The sequence below is a fragment of the Parambassis ranga genome, chromosome 1 (assembly GCF_900634625.1).
Source record: "Parambassis ranga chromosome 1, fParRan2.1, whole genome shotgun sequence".
Taxonomy (NCBI): domain Eukaryota; kingdom Metazoa; phylum Chordata; class Actinopteri; family Ambassidae; genus Parambassis; species Parambassis ranga.
The window spans coordinates 10,861,831-10,878,961 of NC_041022.1; the positions used below are offsets into that span (position 1 = coordinate 10,861,831).

At 41.4% G+C, this 17,131-nt stretch overlaps 1 protein-coding gene across 7 annotated transcripts in view; it reads right to left on the minus strand.

Moving 5' to 3' along the window:
• The window catches only part of LOC114442914 (amyloid-beta A4 precursor protein-binding family B member 2-like), a 39,158-nt gene that overhangs the window by 8,556 nt on the left and 13,471 nt on the right, over positions 1-17,131 (minus strand). For 5 of the 7 annotated variants that reach the window (XM_028417114.1, XM_028417026.1, XM_028416955.1 and 2 more), the window contains exons 2-12: positions 16,406-16,512; positions 15,474-15,527; positions 14,263-15,324; positions 7,580-7,824; positions 7,205-7,336; positions 6,608-6,679; positions 5,492-5,542; positions 4,514-4,599; positions 4,290-4,350; positions 2,945-3,091; positions 2,310-2,437 (exon numbers count right to left, since the gene is read on the minus strand). In XM_028417114.1, the coding sequence (XP_028272915.1) occupies positions 2,310-2,437; positions 2,945-3,091; positions 4,290-4,350; positions 4,514-4,599; positions 5,492-5,542; positions 6,608-6,679; positions 7,205-7,336; positions 7,580-7,824; positions 14,263-15,324; positions 15,474-15,492 (2,003 nt within the window). In that variant the 5' untranslated portion in view covers positions 15,493-15,527; positions 16,406-16,512. The remainder of the gene's footprint in view (positions 1-2,309; positions 2,438-2,944; positions 3,092-4,289; positions 4,351-4,513; positions 4,600-5,491; positions 5,543-6,607; positions 6,680-7,204; positions 7,337-7,579; positions 7,825-14,262; positions 15,325-15,473; positions 15,528-16,405; positions 16,513-17,131) is intronic. The other 2 variants (XM_028417091.1, XM_028417206.1) reach the window with 2 other exon arrangements.

The window sequence follows — 17,131 nt, forward strand, 5'->3', positions numbered from 1 at the left end:
AGTCCACTGCTGTGGGATGAGCTGCATTCAAACACCTACAACCTGAGCGACATATTCACTTCTCAGTCTGTCTCTTTTGCTCCAACGGAACTATTTTTCATGGAAAAGCAGACTTTCAGTAGAGTATTCTAAAATGTATGTGTGCTGGGATTAAATGTGTGGCACTGATCTGAGCAACACGACCAAGCATTTTTTTATGAATACTTAACCTTGAAATAAAAAACAAACATTTGGCAGAAATTGAATAAGTTATGGGGGAGGAGAGAGTAGGGACAGACACGCAGAGAATTCTAGTTGGATGAAATTAGCTTTAACAGGCTTGATGGTTTTTACTGCTTAAAAGACTTAAAGCAAACAGGCCAGGAGTTCCACATAAATGTAGCCACACAGACAAGAAGTTACAGACGGAGGCATAAGAAACATAAAAACACAAAGTAAAATACTGGGAAGGTAATTGGAAATGAACTGCAACAAAGATAAAGCTGAAAGCCTAAAGACGAGGGCTAAAATAACACCCTTAGACAAGGGAAAGAGATAAGAGTCGAGGAGAAACAGAGAAATAGAGTCATATCTCATTTATATATATTCTTCTCATGAAAATGTCAAGGTTGCTGTGGGAATCTGTAATCTCTGTGGCGATAATGAGTTTCGTGGCACATGAAGAGAGGCGGGGAGGCACTGAGGTACCATTCCTCTGCTGACACAACCACTCCATTCTTTCACCAGGGTATAAGTGTGTGTGACAAGGAGAAAGCACCCTGGTTACTCTATAAGCTATGAACAGTCCTACAACCGACTGAGCCAATTTTGCAGTAAACTGTCTAAACTGCAGAGCTGCACATAGAGCAACACAGTGAAGAGCTCATGAGCCCTGCAAACATTTTTTTTTCCAAATCATGAAAGATTTTTTCACTACAAAGCTACATAAAAACCAACAACCACCAACATCTGAGCATCAGTTAAACTGTGACAAGCATACCTATAAACAGCAGTAGGATCAAATTCATACCTCACTAGCCCCTTACAAACTTAGGCCTCTTATCTGTGCTTTCTCTTTTTTGCTACTTTATTTAAAAAAAAACAAATGAGCAGGAGTGATAGCTCCAAAAGTAAAAAAAGGTATATAAAAATAAATAAATACTCACAGAGCCTTGTTATCCTATCTTAGCAGGCAATCCTGCACTCATACCATCCATTCTTGGTGATACTGTTGGCATGCACGTTCTCCTCAACCTGTCCGCTCCACACCCAGTGTGCACTAACCATACCTCCCCCTCTGGCAGCTTCATTCCCCTCTCCCTCCCTCCTGCAAACACCCCACTCTCCTCCTCCTCCTCCTCCTCCTTCCTTTGCTGCAGCTAAGGTATTCCCACTGCTCAGACTCTCCTACTGTATGTAGATGTGAATGACAGAAATAAAGGTTAAGTACTCACATTCAGTTTCATCTGGCAAGGTGATGAGTTATTAATATACTGTAACATATATGATGATGTGTGTGTGTGTGAATGAGGAGACCCCTGAGGCATTTGCAGGAATATGCAGTTCTGCATATTCAAAAAGCTTTTAACCCAAATGCACCCATGTGTATGTGCATACATGTACAGCCACATGCCAGCTTGATTTATACAGCAGCTACCAACCATTAACAGTTCACAGCAATCAGCTGTGTCTGATAACCTACATTGTGTCACTCCTTCAGATGCAGCAACAGTGCACAGCAACCTCTACTGGCCACCCAGCCACACCACCACACTGTGTTTAGGATGTGTCTGAAAAACTGAAAGCAAATGACTGAAGCTCATTTGCTTTCAGTTTTTCAGACACATCCTTGTATCCAGAATTACCCAGAAGATGCTGAGCAAAGTGACAGTCTGCTTCCACTGTTGAATAAGTGAACGCTGCCCTGATGAGAGGTGAAAGCATGTGACAGATAGTCAGGTGGGGATGGGTGGCAAGGGAGAACAGAGGCCAGTCTCTCTCTCATCCTCTTGTACTGATGAATTAATCTTATATATGCATTCTTTCATCATCAATCATTAACTCCTCTGTTCTCCCTGTCACTATGCCACCTGCCTGCATGCCCTCATTTGTTACCATGACCTTTTACTGAGTATGTGCGTACATGCATGAGATTCACCATTGACTTTTTATCAATTTAATTAAAAAACATTTAAAGGAGGTAAAGGAGGTTAACCTCAATGAATCATAACCCAGATGGATTATTACCAGAACAGCAGCATAACATATTATACACAAGCAAAGTGGAGTAAAGTTTAGGAGAAATAAATGTGGTTGCCATGGCAACTAACCTGCCATTGTCCCGGCCAACGCCCCAGACCCGGATACTTGCAATTGGCTGAGAGTGAAGCACACTGCGGTCCATGGGGTCAACCAGGTTGAGCATATTATTCTCCAGCACCAGGTACATGTCTTTCCCCTAGGCGTGCACACACACAGACACACACAACAATCCTTCAGATCTCATCACAAAAACATGCAATACTTGGGGATATAGCAAAAAAGTAGTCCTTTAAAAGGTCAGCTGCTTCTTTAGTTACCTATGAAGTATCTTTGCTTAAGTGCATATGGTGTACGTGTGTGTGTTCTCTGGCTTTAAAGGGCTCTAAATAAATGATCAAATCCTAAAAAGAGTGGGTGGGAGTAGATGGAAGGTTGCTGAAAGAAGGATAAGGCTCCCTGCCTCTCTTCTGTCGCTTCACATTTAATGCAACTACAGCAGAGGGAGGGAAAGACTTCATAACATTGGCCCACTTTCTCTCTCTTACCACCCTTCCTCATCTCTTGACATACATTTTAGAAGGATTTTGCCCCTGTTAACTCATGTGACTGCACACATATCTTTTATTTCATATTGCCGCCCTTCACTTGAAACAAACCTGAAATATACACACATATAGCCATAATTCTAACATAACTTGCTCACCTCGCCCCAGATGCCGACTGTGTCCCGAATGTCATTCTTGCAGTAGGACAGCTGTCGGATGCAGTTGTTAACAGCAACACTGCTTTTCCCAGGAGCCAAGTCCTCTTCAGCCATCTCCACCCAACCCAGAGAACGCACTGCAAAACACTGGACACCCAGACAGCCATATGATTTTATATGCACCACTTATAGACATTTAGTATGATAACTGCACACCAGATCAATTTGTTTTAGGCTCTAACAGAAGTCAGTAATAGTGTTTTTTTTTAACATCACGAAAGAGAAAAGACATGAAGACAAATAAATGAATGGAGACCATCAACATGCCCTCGTCAAGCATTCATTCATATTCAGCTGTCCATTCAGAAAGTATAAATTGGTCACAGAGGAAGAGACAGACAGTAAAAATGATTCACTATCAAAATGACTAGTCACATATAATAGGCTAACTTGATATGGGCACATGGTTTGCTGTTGATTGTAATCATATTCATAGTCTGCCTGTTTCAATCTTGACACTGTACCTTTTATATGTGTCACAGAGTGTTACCACACAAGAAGCCATGACTGTAGGGCTGTGTTGCTGGTATTCATCACTGTCACTTTAGGTAAGGATCGTGAACGTACACACACCAGCCAAATCAGCACCGCATCATGAAGCCCAGTCTTGGGTTTTAAACTCTAGCCTGCACTGCTTTAGATCGATTCATGCATGCATTGCAAGGGGCCAGAATAATGCCAAAAATGTAACCTTCACCTTGAGCTGACATTTTGGAGATGAATGGTCATGGCATTTTACTGGATAACATTTTTACTCAGCCTGAGTCTTTGAGAGGTTAAATGTCTCATTTGAATCTAAGATCTGGATGTTTAAAATACCTGAGTAATTATTACTCCCATGTGCAACATGGATCTCTATTTCCCTGTTTAACCACTGGGGGGCAATGTTGTTTAGCTATCTCTCCCTTCAAGAGGAAAGACCAGAACGCCAGAGCAATCATAAACACCACCTGTAAGCATACCTCTTCTGGACAAGTCTAAATGAACCACATCATTTTAAGGCTGAAAGCCATGAATGCTGGGAATGCTGATTATATTCTACAGTGTTTAAAGGCAGGGTTGGACAGGACAAGTCTGTAAGCAAAGATAATTGAAGAGTCTGCAAAAGATAATAACATTCCATAAGTGTTAGGATTCCACACTAACCCACTGAATTTGAACTGTGTCCTTTACAGTTGACATAGAGAAATACAAATAAAGCTATGAATACATAAAGACACAAAGAATTCTGCTTTGTTCTGTAGAGGGTCATGGGTTTTTAAGTGAAAGCAAATTTTGCTCTTACTTTTGCTTCAGGATCACTGTTGACACTGCTTGACTCCTCTTCTTCCATGGCTGGACGGTGTCTGAACAAGTACACACAAAAAAAATGCGGCAATTTCTGAATTGTAGCTATTTTCTGAGCTCACTAAAACAACTCTAATTAAACAGATCAGACAACAATACCAGCAGAGACACAATTTCATTGGCTTCCAAAGGCTTCATGCAGAGAGGAAGCAGGTATTTTACCTTAGCTTGAGTGATGCGTAGCGAAGTGTAGCACCCTCAAACTCCTTCAGACTGGGGTCAGGATTCACTGTGGCTGCCTGCAGGTCCTGGAGCACACAGGTGAGGTTGACAGGGTGAAACATGACAACAAAACAAACCTCACATCTTTTGCCAGAGAGGGTCCACCTTAAAGCCCTTTTCACACATGTAACCTGTTTATTGTCCATAAAGACTGTCCTGTATTCAAGACAGATTCAGTTGGACCTTTGATTACTTCAGAAGGAAGAGCATTTGACATTTGAATCTCATGTCAATATTCATATAAAGCTTTTTAAGTTTTAATTTTGCAAAGGTTCCATTTCCAGATGTTGGAACATCCTGCTATTACATAAATTCTCCATCATCTCCACAGAACACATAAAATCCAGATTTTTTATGGAATGTGGTGGTTCTTTTCCATTCCGTAGCTGAGCCCAGAATGAACATTATCATAAACAAGAACCCCATTTTTCCCTTTTATACAATTCATTCAGGTTACAGGCCATGCGGAAGAAGGGCTGAAAGTAAATATTTTGATCATACATTTGTATTTATGCCAGCATGCATCCAAGTGCCCTTGCTGGATGAAGAAAAAGCATTGGTGTGTTATAATGGAACATGCTACTTTACTGAAAAACGGTTAACATGTAGTATGACAGTTGTGTTTGCAAACACATTCATACCTATGTCAGGAGGACAGAAAGATGATATTATTTTATCCATGAAGAGAAAAATGACCTGTGAAAAGTGTTGCTGCAGCCAAATAACAGACATGTTCTCACATATCAGGCACTGTAAAATGCTGTGGTTGGTGCAGTTGTCTTTATGTTGAAGCATCAGTCACACATGCTTTTTGCCCAGGCAGTGATTTTCAGCACAAAATGCATAAATACACACTGATATATTGAGCGAGGTTATACCAGTAACAAGACTTGCTGACACGGAGTGCATTATACTTGCCTTCCACACTTCACTATCAATTTTGCCGCCAAATTCACTCCACACCTGTTTCTATACACAATGTTAAAACACAACACATACAAAGTGATGGGTCAAGGATCGGGGTTCAAAGGTGGGACAGGAGCAGGGGAAGAAAGACAGAACAGAGATTGTTAGCTACCTAGCTTCCTCCACACTCAGTGCTTGTTGCAATAAGGAGCAAACCAGCAAAACATTTAGAAAATGAAAACTCAAAAGCCCAAGTACAGCCAATAATAACTTGAAATGTTTTCTGTGATTGTATTGCTCCTATTGAACAGTCACCTTGCTATTAAGAATCAACTGATTCCTTATTAGTAAAAAAATAATCAATACAGACAAAAAGTATTGAAGTATTAGTGGCTTTTCAGACAGTGATACTTTTTCTTTTGTTTCAAATTTTTACTACTGCATGTTTGAATCTGAAGTACAATTAAATTTGAGCTTTAGTAGCTAACAATGCTAAGTGAATTTGGGGTGAAATGTCCATGTGACTTTTTAGATGTGGGTGCATAACAAAACAGAGACAAGTGCTCAAGTTTGCATGACCAACAATGCTAGTTGCATCAATCAGAAAGGCTTTCTGGCAGAAAACCTTCAGAAATATGGTGTGAGAAAGGTCTCATCCTAACACTCTTCTTGTTAGTTAAACCTAAAAGTAATTCCAAATGCTCTTTGTCACTCAGTATACTACTTCACCTGACATACAAAAGACTTTCTGCTGGAAGAAGTAAGGGATGAGGGGGCCAGTCTATGTCTCTGTAAATAGCCAACAAACTCATAAGTAACTATTGTCACCTGCGTGCAAACACAAAATATCTGATATGTGGCTATCTTTATTATGAAGTCTTTTATGGTACTAAATTCCTGTGTGTAAAACAGTCACTCTCATTTTGAAACTAAGCCAAATCAACATCACTGTCTGAATACTAGCTCGTTGCACTGTATATGATAAAAGTACCGTAGGTATATACAGCAGTGCTCATAAACATACAGTTGTTGTGTCTATTTTCTTGCGCAAGGACACACACTCACACATTTATTCCAAAATAAAAATCAGCAGAAAGAATTGCGTGTATTCAAGTTTAATGACATTACCTTGTCCTCATCATCCTGATGTTGAGAGCGGGACTCTTGATCCGACATCCCCTGTAGAGATGTGGAACGTGGCTACAGAGAGACATAAAGGCATTCAAATGACTTTAATCTTTGTGGTGTGAATTCAGGCGACATGTTAGAGGGCCATGTTGGTTTGTTTGTGTCAGTGGTTTATTCTCAAGTAGTCTGGAGGTCAGTTACTGCAGAAAGACATGCTGGAATGAGATTCTGGCACATCCATCTGTCAACATCAGTCCATTCTTACTGGATCAATATTTTATCTGCACCATGCTGCTATCTATCAATCTCCTGTCCTCCCTCAATTTCCATCCATCATTCTACATGATTGACTGATTGATTGGCTCAGTGTTCTTGTATCCCTGTGTTCTGCTGCTGGACTGGAGTATTGACAGTTCTCTGTCTCTCTCTCTACATCTCTGCTGTCTTGATGTATACTTCTGCCAATCCTCCACTAATCTTAGTCAGAACTACACGAAAAAAGTCAAACAGAGATGTGCTGACTAAAATGAAGCAGTTTACAGTATTACGGATGGAGTTTGAAATACACAAGAGTTTGAATTTTTTTTAAATACTTACAAAGTAACAGCTGTTGACAAATCCACATGTGGGGAGGATGGGCTCGTGAAGTGAGAGAGGCTCAACTGAACTGTCAGAGGTGGTGCTGCCTGAACGAGTTGATGCCCTAAAGAAGACCTCCGCCTGGCATGACTACATACACAACAAGACCATTACTAAAACACTGTATTCAATACATTTTACTGATGTGCACTGTAATAAACACTATTTGTGATTTCAATGTTTTAAATTTATAAGCTCCAGACTAATAATTTTGTTTTTAAATATATTGTACTGTAGTCCAACTTCAATCTAAGACAATGACATTTAATTACATGTGTGAAAAACTTTTACTCAAGAGCTAAAAATGTCTCAGTTTGTAGTTCTGTCTCTCACCTCATGGTCAGGAGTGGGTGAGGGGCTGAGTGAACCAAGGGATTGTTTACGTGGTGCTGAGACTGTGTCGTCACCCAGGGCTGGGGACTCTGTCTGTCCAGAAGGAGCTGGGTGGGTGGCAGGCCTCTCCCACTGGGTGGTGCCTGTGGGAATGTGCCAATAGTAGATACCAGCCATATCGGTAATCTTCTTCCATCCTGGAGGCAGGTCAGGGTCAGTCTGGAATGACTGCTCACTCCAGATATCTGGTTAAAAAAACAGGTTTATAGTTTATGTACAGTGCAAATTCCTTAAAAGTACAGAGCTCAGTAGACCTTTGCTACTGCTTTTTTTCTCCACATTGCATGTTTGTCTCTTCTGTACTTATTCAAGAAAGACTACAATAAATACATGTACAAACACAGCCATGCAGCAACTCAAAATATTTACTTTTCTTTCATGAAATCAAAATGGCTTCTGCTAAATTAAAGTAAGCTCACACTGAAGAATATCAACAGCTGACCAGGATTACCAGCATCTGCTGCAGCTGTCCTTTTAACAAGCCATGTCTCCGTGCCCACAGACAACAACTGAGCAAAACCTGTTAAACTGTTGTTGCATATGTGCTACACACCCACATCGATTTTCAAATGAAAGACATTACACAGAAAAAACACAAAAGACACACACACACAAACACAAGCATCATTATTCTCAGATTTAGAACAGTTCTCCGATGCAGCCCCAATAAGCAAGCTCATAAAAAACTGGGATTTATTCAACATGACACAAATGAGAACTGATTATTCTTTTCTGGCCTTTGTAATTATATTAGGATTCATAGAAATCTGATTCAGACAAATCTGGTGTCCTATCACCCATAATCCATATATCCTGTATGCTAAATGCCAACCAATGTAGATAGTGATGTTAGATGTTCATTCACCGGAAAAGTTTTAAGCTAAATAACTGACAATCAACACAATTCTGCAATTATATACAAAGACCTCTGCACGGCCATGCTGCTGAATTATCAACATCAAGCTGTCATCCTCGCCCAAAAACAAACACATGAATAGTTTATACAGTGGGGAAAAAAAGTATTTAGTCAGCCACCAATTGTGCAAGTTCTCCCACTTAAAAAGATGAGAGGCCTGTAATTTTCATCATATGTATACCTGAACTATGAGAGACAAAATAAGAAAAGAAAATGTAGAAAATCACATTGTAGGATTTTTAATGAATTAATTGGTAAATTCCTCAGTAAAAGAAGTATTTGGTCACCTACAAACAAGCAAGATTTCTGGCTCTCACAGACCTGTAACTTTTTCTTTAAGAGGCTCCTCTGTCCTCCACTCGTTACCTGTATTAATGGCATCTGTTTGGAGTCGTTATCAGTATAAAAGACACCTGTCCACAACCTCAAACAGTCACACTCCAAACTCCACTATGGCCAAGACCAAAGAGCTGTCAAAGGACACCAGAAACAAAATTGTAGACCTGCACCAGGCTGGGAAGACTGAATCTGCAATAGGTAAGCAGCTTGGTGTGAAGAAATCAACTGTGGGAGCAATTATTAGAAAATGGAAGACATACAAGACCACTGATAATCTCCCTCGATCTGGGGCTCCACGCAAGATCTCACCCCGTGGGGTCAAAATGATCACCAGAACTGTGAGCAAAAATCCCAGAACCACACGGGGGGACCTAGTGAATGACCTCCGGAGAGCTGGGACCAAAGTAACAAAAGCTACCATCAGTAACACACTGCGCCGCCAGGGACTCAAATCCTGCAGTGCCAGACGTGTCCCCCTGCTTAAACCAGTACATATCCAGGCCCGTTTGAAGTTTGCTAGAGAGCATTTGGATGATCCAGAAGAGGATTGGGAGAATGTCATATGGTCAGATGAAACCAAAATAGAACTTTTTGGTAAAAACTTAACTTGTCGTGTTTGGAGGAGAAAGAATGCTGAGTTGCATCCGAAGAACACCATACCTACTGTGAAGCATGGGGGTGGAAACATCATGCTTTGGGGCTGTTTTTCTGCAAAGGGACCTGGACGACTGATCCGTGTAAATGAAAGAATGAATGGGGCCATGTATCGTGAGATTTTGAGTGAAAACCTCCTTCCATCAGCAAGGGCATTGAAGATGAAACGTGGCTGGGTCTTTCAACATGACAATGATCCCAAACACACCGCCCGGGCAACAAAGGAGTGGCTTCGTAAGAAGCATTTCAAGGTCCTGGAGTGGCCTAGCCAGTCTCCAGATCTCAACCCCATAGAAAATCTTTGGAGGGAGTTGAAAGTCCGTGTTACCCAGCGTCAGCCCCAAAACATTACTGCTCTAGAGGAGATCTGCATGGAGGAATGGGCCAAAATACCAGCAAAAGTGTGTGAAAACCTTGTGAAGACTTACAGAAAACGTTTGACCTCTGTCATTGCCAACAAAGGGTATATAACAAAGTATTGAGATGACATTTTGTTATTGACCAAATACTTATTTTCCACCATAATTTGCAAATAAATTCTTTAAAAATCCTACAATGTGATTTTCTGGATTTTTGTTTCTCATTTTGTCTCTCATAGTTGAGGTATACCTGTGATGAAAATTACAGGGCTCTCTCATCTTTTTAAATAGGAGAACTTGCACAATTGGTGGCTGACTAAATACTTTTTTTCCCCACTGTAGATTCATTTAGATGCACTGGTCCTGTATGTGTAATTTTCTGTAAAATGCAAACTTCCCTGCTGTAACACAACACAGCATCAGCGTATAGTGCAGATGGCTGTTACTGTAATTTATTTGACAGCAATACATTTAAAGGAACTGCAGCTGTTGCCTTGAACACAAACACAGAGCACTTGTATTAATAATCTTTCACTCAGTTGTATTGCAGCTTCCTGGCAGTCAAGCCACCTGAAGTACACAGTGTAATATTGATGGGATCTATGTGCATTGAACTGATTTCCTGGTAGTAAAGATGATCCCAAACTGCATCAGGGGTTGTAGCAACTCATAAAGGTGATATAAGCACTGTGTGTGACAGAGACGGGTCATCTGGTGCTGTGTGCTGACCAGGCTGATGAAACACAGCTCATGGGTCTGTTGCCACGACAGTCGGCCATATGTCATCATGACAACTGGGTAGAGGCAGACATGCACACACACACAGCGTGAGTTATTAAGTCTTCAGCTTGTGTGATAGAAAGGAAAGCAAAGAAAACAGTAAAATATGTGCATACATTCTTGGCACAAGCAGACACCTCTTTGGGCTTAAGCCTGTGCTTTAGAGCATGAAGCTGTGAAGCAATGCCTTCTGGGATTTGAAGTCTTTTCTGGGCAAAAAAATAGGTCATAGCAAAAACTACAACTAAGAGAAGAGTGTCTGTCTGCTGTGAGCAAGAGAAAAGATGGTGAGTCAGAATGAGTGCCAGAATGAAATGACAACTGGATTTGGATTAAAGCATGTACCTACACAATAAGAGAGACAGAGGGACACTGACAACGAAAGTGCAGAAAAAAGGTTTGGCTGGCATGGCATGAAGTTACCAGTGTCACTCTCCGCAAGCATGCTCGCACTGATACTGATGTCAAAGTGCACCCATAAAATGAATGAAAATATGCCACACTGGAGCTACGTAGCAGTTAGCAAGTGGTAGCCTCTGTTAGCATGCAGCTCAATGCCAGAGTATAGTTGAGCGAAGGGGGAGGGGAGTGCCGCTAAAGCAAAACACACACGCACATGTTGTGGTAAATAACACTACACACACACCAGCATGGTTACACCAATGCACACTCACACTCACAGCAAACATGCAAATATAGCATGCAAAGACCACAGATTCCTTCAGCAGAAAACATCACTGCATAAACTTCATTCCCATTATAAGAAACACACAGACACACTCAAACTCAGATCCCATAGTTTAGCTTCCATCCGACGTACGACAAATGCACCTACCCTCGTAATTGACAATTACAATGGCCAGCATGTAGTCTTTCCCCAGCATCATAGTTAGCTAGCTGCCTCTTATACAGCAAAACCCAGTGCTGTAACCAAAGAGAGAATCCCAGACAGAGATAGAAAGCGAGAGAGCTAGAGAGGAGGGGGCGACACTGCAAGAGAGGGGGTGAGGAGAAGCAGAAAGAGTGGAGGGGGGGCACGGACACACAGCGAGGCAGAGAAAACATAACGTGGAAAGAGAGGCAAAGGCAGGAGAAAGAGTGATTGAGAGGAGGCGTGCAAGCAAGAAGCCACATGGAAAGACAGACAAGGAGGAAAGGAGAGAGGTTATGTGTACCCTGCAGCTGAGCTATGTTTGCTGTTGCTGTTTCTCCTTTCTCTATCTGAAGCATCAACAGCATTAACAGCTCGAATGAGCCTGCCCTCCCTTTCCTAAACTAAAACAAACATACACCCGGGCACATGGAAAGAAACTGAAAGTCTGGCACAGTCATCGTTATCAGATGTGTATGTTTGTCACATTCTTCTGCTTTTCCACATACACTTGGTTGTCTTGGCAACCCCAAGATAATCTTTCATTCAGTATCATAGAAGAGGTGCAAGGAGGAGGAGCAGAGATGGAGATGTATGGCGGGGCTGACAGGAGAAGAAAAATGGCAAAGAGGAGGACAGCAATATACTAGGGGTGGAAAGATTTTTGAGTGAGTAACAAAAAATGAGAGAAAAAAAAGGCATTGGAGTGACCAAAAGATAGCACACATTGCTGCCCTGCACTTATCCACATTCAGTACATGTTACAGTGTAAGAATGCAACGTACTTCTTTAAATGGGCCTTAAATGAGCTTCTTCAGCTTTGTATGTGTGTTTGTGTGCTCATGTGTGTTTTGGCTTCCTTGTGTGAAAGCAGTGTCGTACTGGACCTCTAACCCGCAACATCAACAGAGGAATTTAACACACATTTGGGAAAACAACACAGCTTTGTGAGTGTGAAACAGGGAGGCAGAAAGAAGGGGCACTAAAGTATGGAAGACCGTGTGTTAAATATCCATAATTTCAACACAAACAATGTCAAACAATCATTGACTCCTCAGCAAACCCTGAGGAAAATATGACTTAACTCGAGGAGTCTCTCACGTCTTTTATGTCCCCTTCCTCAGCATACTCATACTGAACTACTCAAAACATAAGGCCATTAGATGTGAGAGGATTACTACTATTAAATGACACTATATACAAGTAAAAATAAGATTAGCAGAAAAATCAAAAACATCATCCAAACCTTCAGGAAAGCAAGCTGCTTGTAATCATACTTGTAGAGAAATTGCATACACAGATGTTCTGAAGCAGTGAGTCATTGGAGAGCTTGAATAGAAGAATTCTGGGAGGAAAAAAAACAGCACTGGGACCTTAACAACTCTCACAGGCTGAGAGAAACAGGATGGTTGACAGCTAAGATTATGTCAGAGGTCATGGCTGCTCTGCAGGAGCTGGATGCATTTCATATGTCCTACACCAAAGCACAATGCGGAGAGTTTAAACAGCTCCAATTAAACTCTAGACCCAGAATTTTACATAATGCTGACAAAGAAAGACAATGATCTGAATAGACGTTCTGCAGAGGTAGGCAACAAGCAAGTATAAGAAAACATGCAGGCCTGCAGAGAGGTGGTGACTCATAGGAATTCAACTTCACATCCAAAGATTCACCCCAGAAATGGCTTTCTGCTCTGTCTCTGTGTACTGGAACATCGCAACTACAGTAGGATCAGAACTATTCACACATGTTTACCCAGTGTTGTAATGAAAAACTGGAAATCCAGATGTTAAGATAAAGCAACAGATAATTAATTAATTACAGGCTCTAACGTAGAATCAATTCGCTTGTTGAAGGATTTCCTTTAAACAGAGCAACAACCGCCATCTTTTAGAAGAATGTTCTAATATTATCTAAAAGGTTCTTCATTCTTTAGCTATTTGGAGTTGGCTTCAATGAGTACACAGTTAAGTCTGATCTCAAACAGTGTCAAACAGTGAGAAGAAATATGGGAGGACACAAATCAGACCCCTTCTTCTTGAAACAACATGCCAGAAATTAATTTAAGCACTTGAATCAGAGCTACTGGACTGGTAGGGTCTACAAGTCTCGAATAAAAATGACCTGGCAGGTCAGAAATTTAATGGCTCAGATTGACATCCCTAACTGCATAATATGTGATAGCAAACCGTCTTTGTGCACTCAATACCTGCAGCCCTATTTTATCTTTACATTGTTTCTGTCTCAATTCCTCCTTTCTCCGGTAGCAGCTTAAGATGAAAAATTGAAATTAGTGAGACAGACACAGAGAGAGAATGTCAGCAACTGATTTTAAATTATTGAAAAAAAATTACCCTATGTATGTAAGGCTTGTTCACATCACACAGCTGATCTGGATTTCTAACCACCAATGAGGTTAAAAGGGCACTTCCTGTCCCAGAGGGATTGTGGGAGCTTTACTGGTGTTTGGAGCATTTGTTATTTTGTACCAGCAAGGCTTCAGTTCTGTATGCACACACGCACACACTTAGGTCACCCTAAATGGAAACATGTCATCAGCAGAGGATGGTGAAGCCACTGCAAAGCACGTAGGAGTAAAAAAGAACACACACTACACTCACATGAAATTATACCCAACAGAAGTAACTAACTGTTATAATAAAACTCATTCATGGTATGTATTTTAAGTGGGTTTGTGTGTACCTGTCTCTTCTGGGGAGTTGCTCTCCTGGGACAGAGTAGTCCAGCTCAACTCTTCGTCACTTGGATTCAGATTCTGGATGCGGTTCAAAGCACAGTCTGTCTTTGCGCCAGTTCTTCTGTCCTTCTTCGTCTCAGGAGAGGAGGAGGAAGAGGAGGGGCAGGACGCCACAGAAAGCAAAGGAGTATCCTCTGGGCTTGCTTGCCGTGGTGGGGAAGGAGGCGGAGGCACGGGAGTGTTCGTGCCTGATTTGAGAAGCTTAAGGTTAGAATGGAGGTCAGAGATGAGTTCCAGGCCTGGGGAAACTTTGTGGTTCTTCACAGGAGACTCGCTTTCTATCACCAGCAGAGGCTTCTTTTCCTCATCCTCATGCTCCTCCACCACTTCATCTTCCTCAATCTTCATCTTTGACATGATTTCCTTTTCAGACAGTATGCTGATGTCATCATTCTCCTCTGTCTCAATGTTCAAGTCAAAGTCCAGATCTGCTGTGTTGCTGTTCAGTTTGAGTTCCACAGGCGTGCCAACATTACAGTCTGTGTCAGATTCTTTTTTCTGATCAGCCTCTGCATCACTGTTAGTGCCTGGATGCAATTCAACATTGATCTTAAAGTCATCTTCCTCTCGGTCATTATTGGTGAGAGTGTGACTGTCATCCTCCTCTGCTGTGTTGACATTTAGATCATCTGCTAAAGTTTCTGAGCAACACTCCAGGTCCACTGGGTCAGGACCGGTTGTGTTTTTGTTATGGTCCTTACCAGCCTTACGTAGCTGGTTCACCCCATTCTTGGCTAGTTTGGGATTGTTGGGGGTTGAAGACTGTGATGGGGATGATGGTGATGATGAAGGTGGCATTGCTTCCCCGAGACCCATGGCGGCCTGAATACTGGTAAGCGCATACTTTTTACGACACTTGGGAGGCGTTGCGGAGCCCTGTTTGATGACGTCACTGCTGAGAAGCTGGTTATGAGAGGTGCGAAGGCTGAGGGAGGTGGGAGGCGTGGCAGCAGGGCCATTACGATTGGTCACATCTACTGACATCATTGTGGCAAAAGAGAGATCACCTGAAACAGAAAAATTACAGGTGAATGAATTTCAATTGAATTTTAAGGTGATAAATTAAAGTCCTAACATATATTATATTTTAGGGAGAGTGTACAAACAATAAGTGTACAGTGATGGTGGTTAAGTTTTGTGTTTGTGTAGTTTGTACCTGGCAGGAGGTCAGTCATGGAGTGGTCACGGGTTAGTAGACTCAGCTGAAGATCTGAAGGAGTAAAAAAAGAGCAACAACCAATCAGAAGAAGAATGCAAAACATTCTAAGCACTTCTCGGACTTTCCTCAGAGACCACATTCGCCCATGTGGAACCCAACAGCTGGTTTCTTGGAGACTGCAAAACATGGCTAGGAGCGTAATCCAAACACCATACAAATCAGAGTTATAAATCTGACATGAAACATGGTGGAAGAATCACTGGTCAATCATTTGGTGGGGGCCTAAAATAATTTAGTGCAAAATATTATGTAAATTGTCTTGTTGATGCACACTGGCTTCTAACTTACTACACACACAAAGCCAGCCAGCAAGCTGCCGGAGAACACAAGGAGCACTAGAGTCTCCAGTTTTAGTGATGCTTATCTGCTGTTATTGTAAACACGAATGCTGATGTAATTAGATGTAACACTTCACTGTAGTATCTGACAGGTGGCTCACAGTGAGGTGTTGTTTACCTGAAGTTTAAATTAATCCAAACCACACATACCTAAGCCTCAAATTTGGCAGAACTTGCCCATATTAGATTTGCAGGGAAAAAAGCTAATCACAACAAAGTGAAAAACATTTATAAAGGCTTTCACTGTGAAGCATACCAGATATAACAAAGTATTAGTCGATAACAGATTGACTAATACTCACATCCGAGCATACACAAAGTAAAAAGATGCACTACATACCACTGCTATCCTGTGTTTAAATAGCATCTCTGCTCATGAATACCACTAACAGAAAAGGCTTGTAAATATTGAAAGCACAACCAGTGCATTATTTTCAACAACTTCTAAAAGTTTAGAGGGTTTATAAGAATCAACTTTTATGTAAAAAAGCACACTCACTTGAAAGAAGCCTTTTTACTGTTGATACTTACCAGGCAACTAAGGATTGTGGAAAACTCCAGGATGGAGCAGGTCCATGCTGGTAGTCAGTGGTTCCTTCCTCATCCAGTCACATGGGCTTCACTAAAGTAGCAGCGTCCTGAGGGGGAGACAAACATGAAACAGGATTAATGAGAGAGAGGAGGGGTGGTTCACAGGGATAGAAAGAGGTCTGCAGGACACCAGAGGGACAAATAATAAAGCCATCAATTATTCACAACCTCAATCAAACATTAATACACAAGGTGAGTGTGTTTATATGCATGCATATGTGTGTGTGTGTGTGTGCGTGAACATAAGGCTTTTTTTCGATAGAGCTCATATTTCTTTCTTTGGTGCAGTCTCTCCAACCCTTCCCGGACTGAAACCATCATAAAGTTAATGCCACAGGAGACTTGTAAACTCCCCCTACTCTGCTTTTCAACAACAGACATACACACATTACTGCATAGTGCAGTCAAGGCTTGAGGACCGTTCTCACCAACACACTAGCTTATAAACCCTATTAGACTGGATCACAAAATCAAACTTATCCCTAGAATTGTTTTGAGGAATAATCTGTAAGAACTGTAAGAAACATTGTCATTACAAAAACATGCTGATCATCATTCTGACAAAGAGACATTCCAAAAAGGAAATTAATCCACCAAACTGAAGGTTTTGATCAATCACATTCTACACATAAGACTCTAAAATAAGCCCTAATCCTACCATTCATT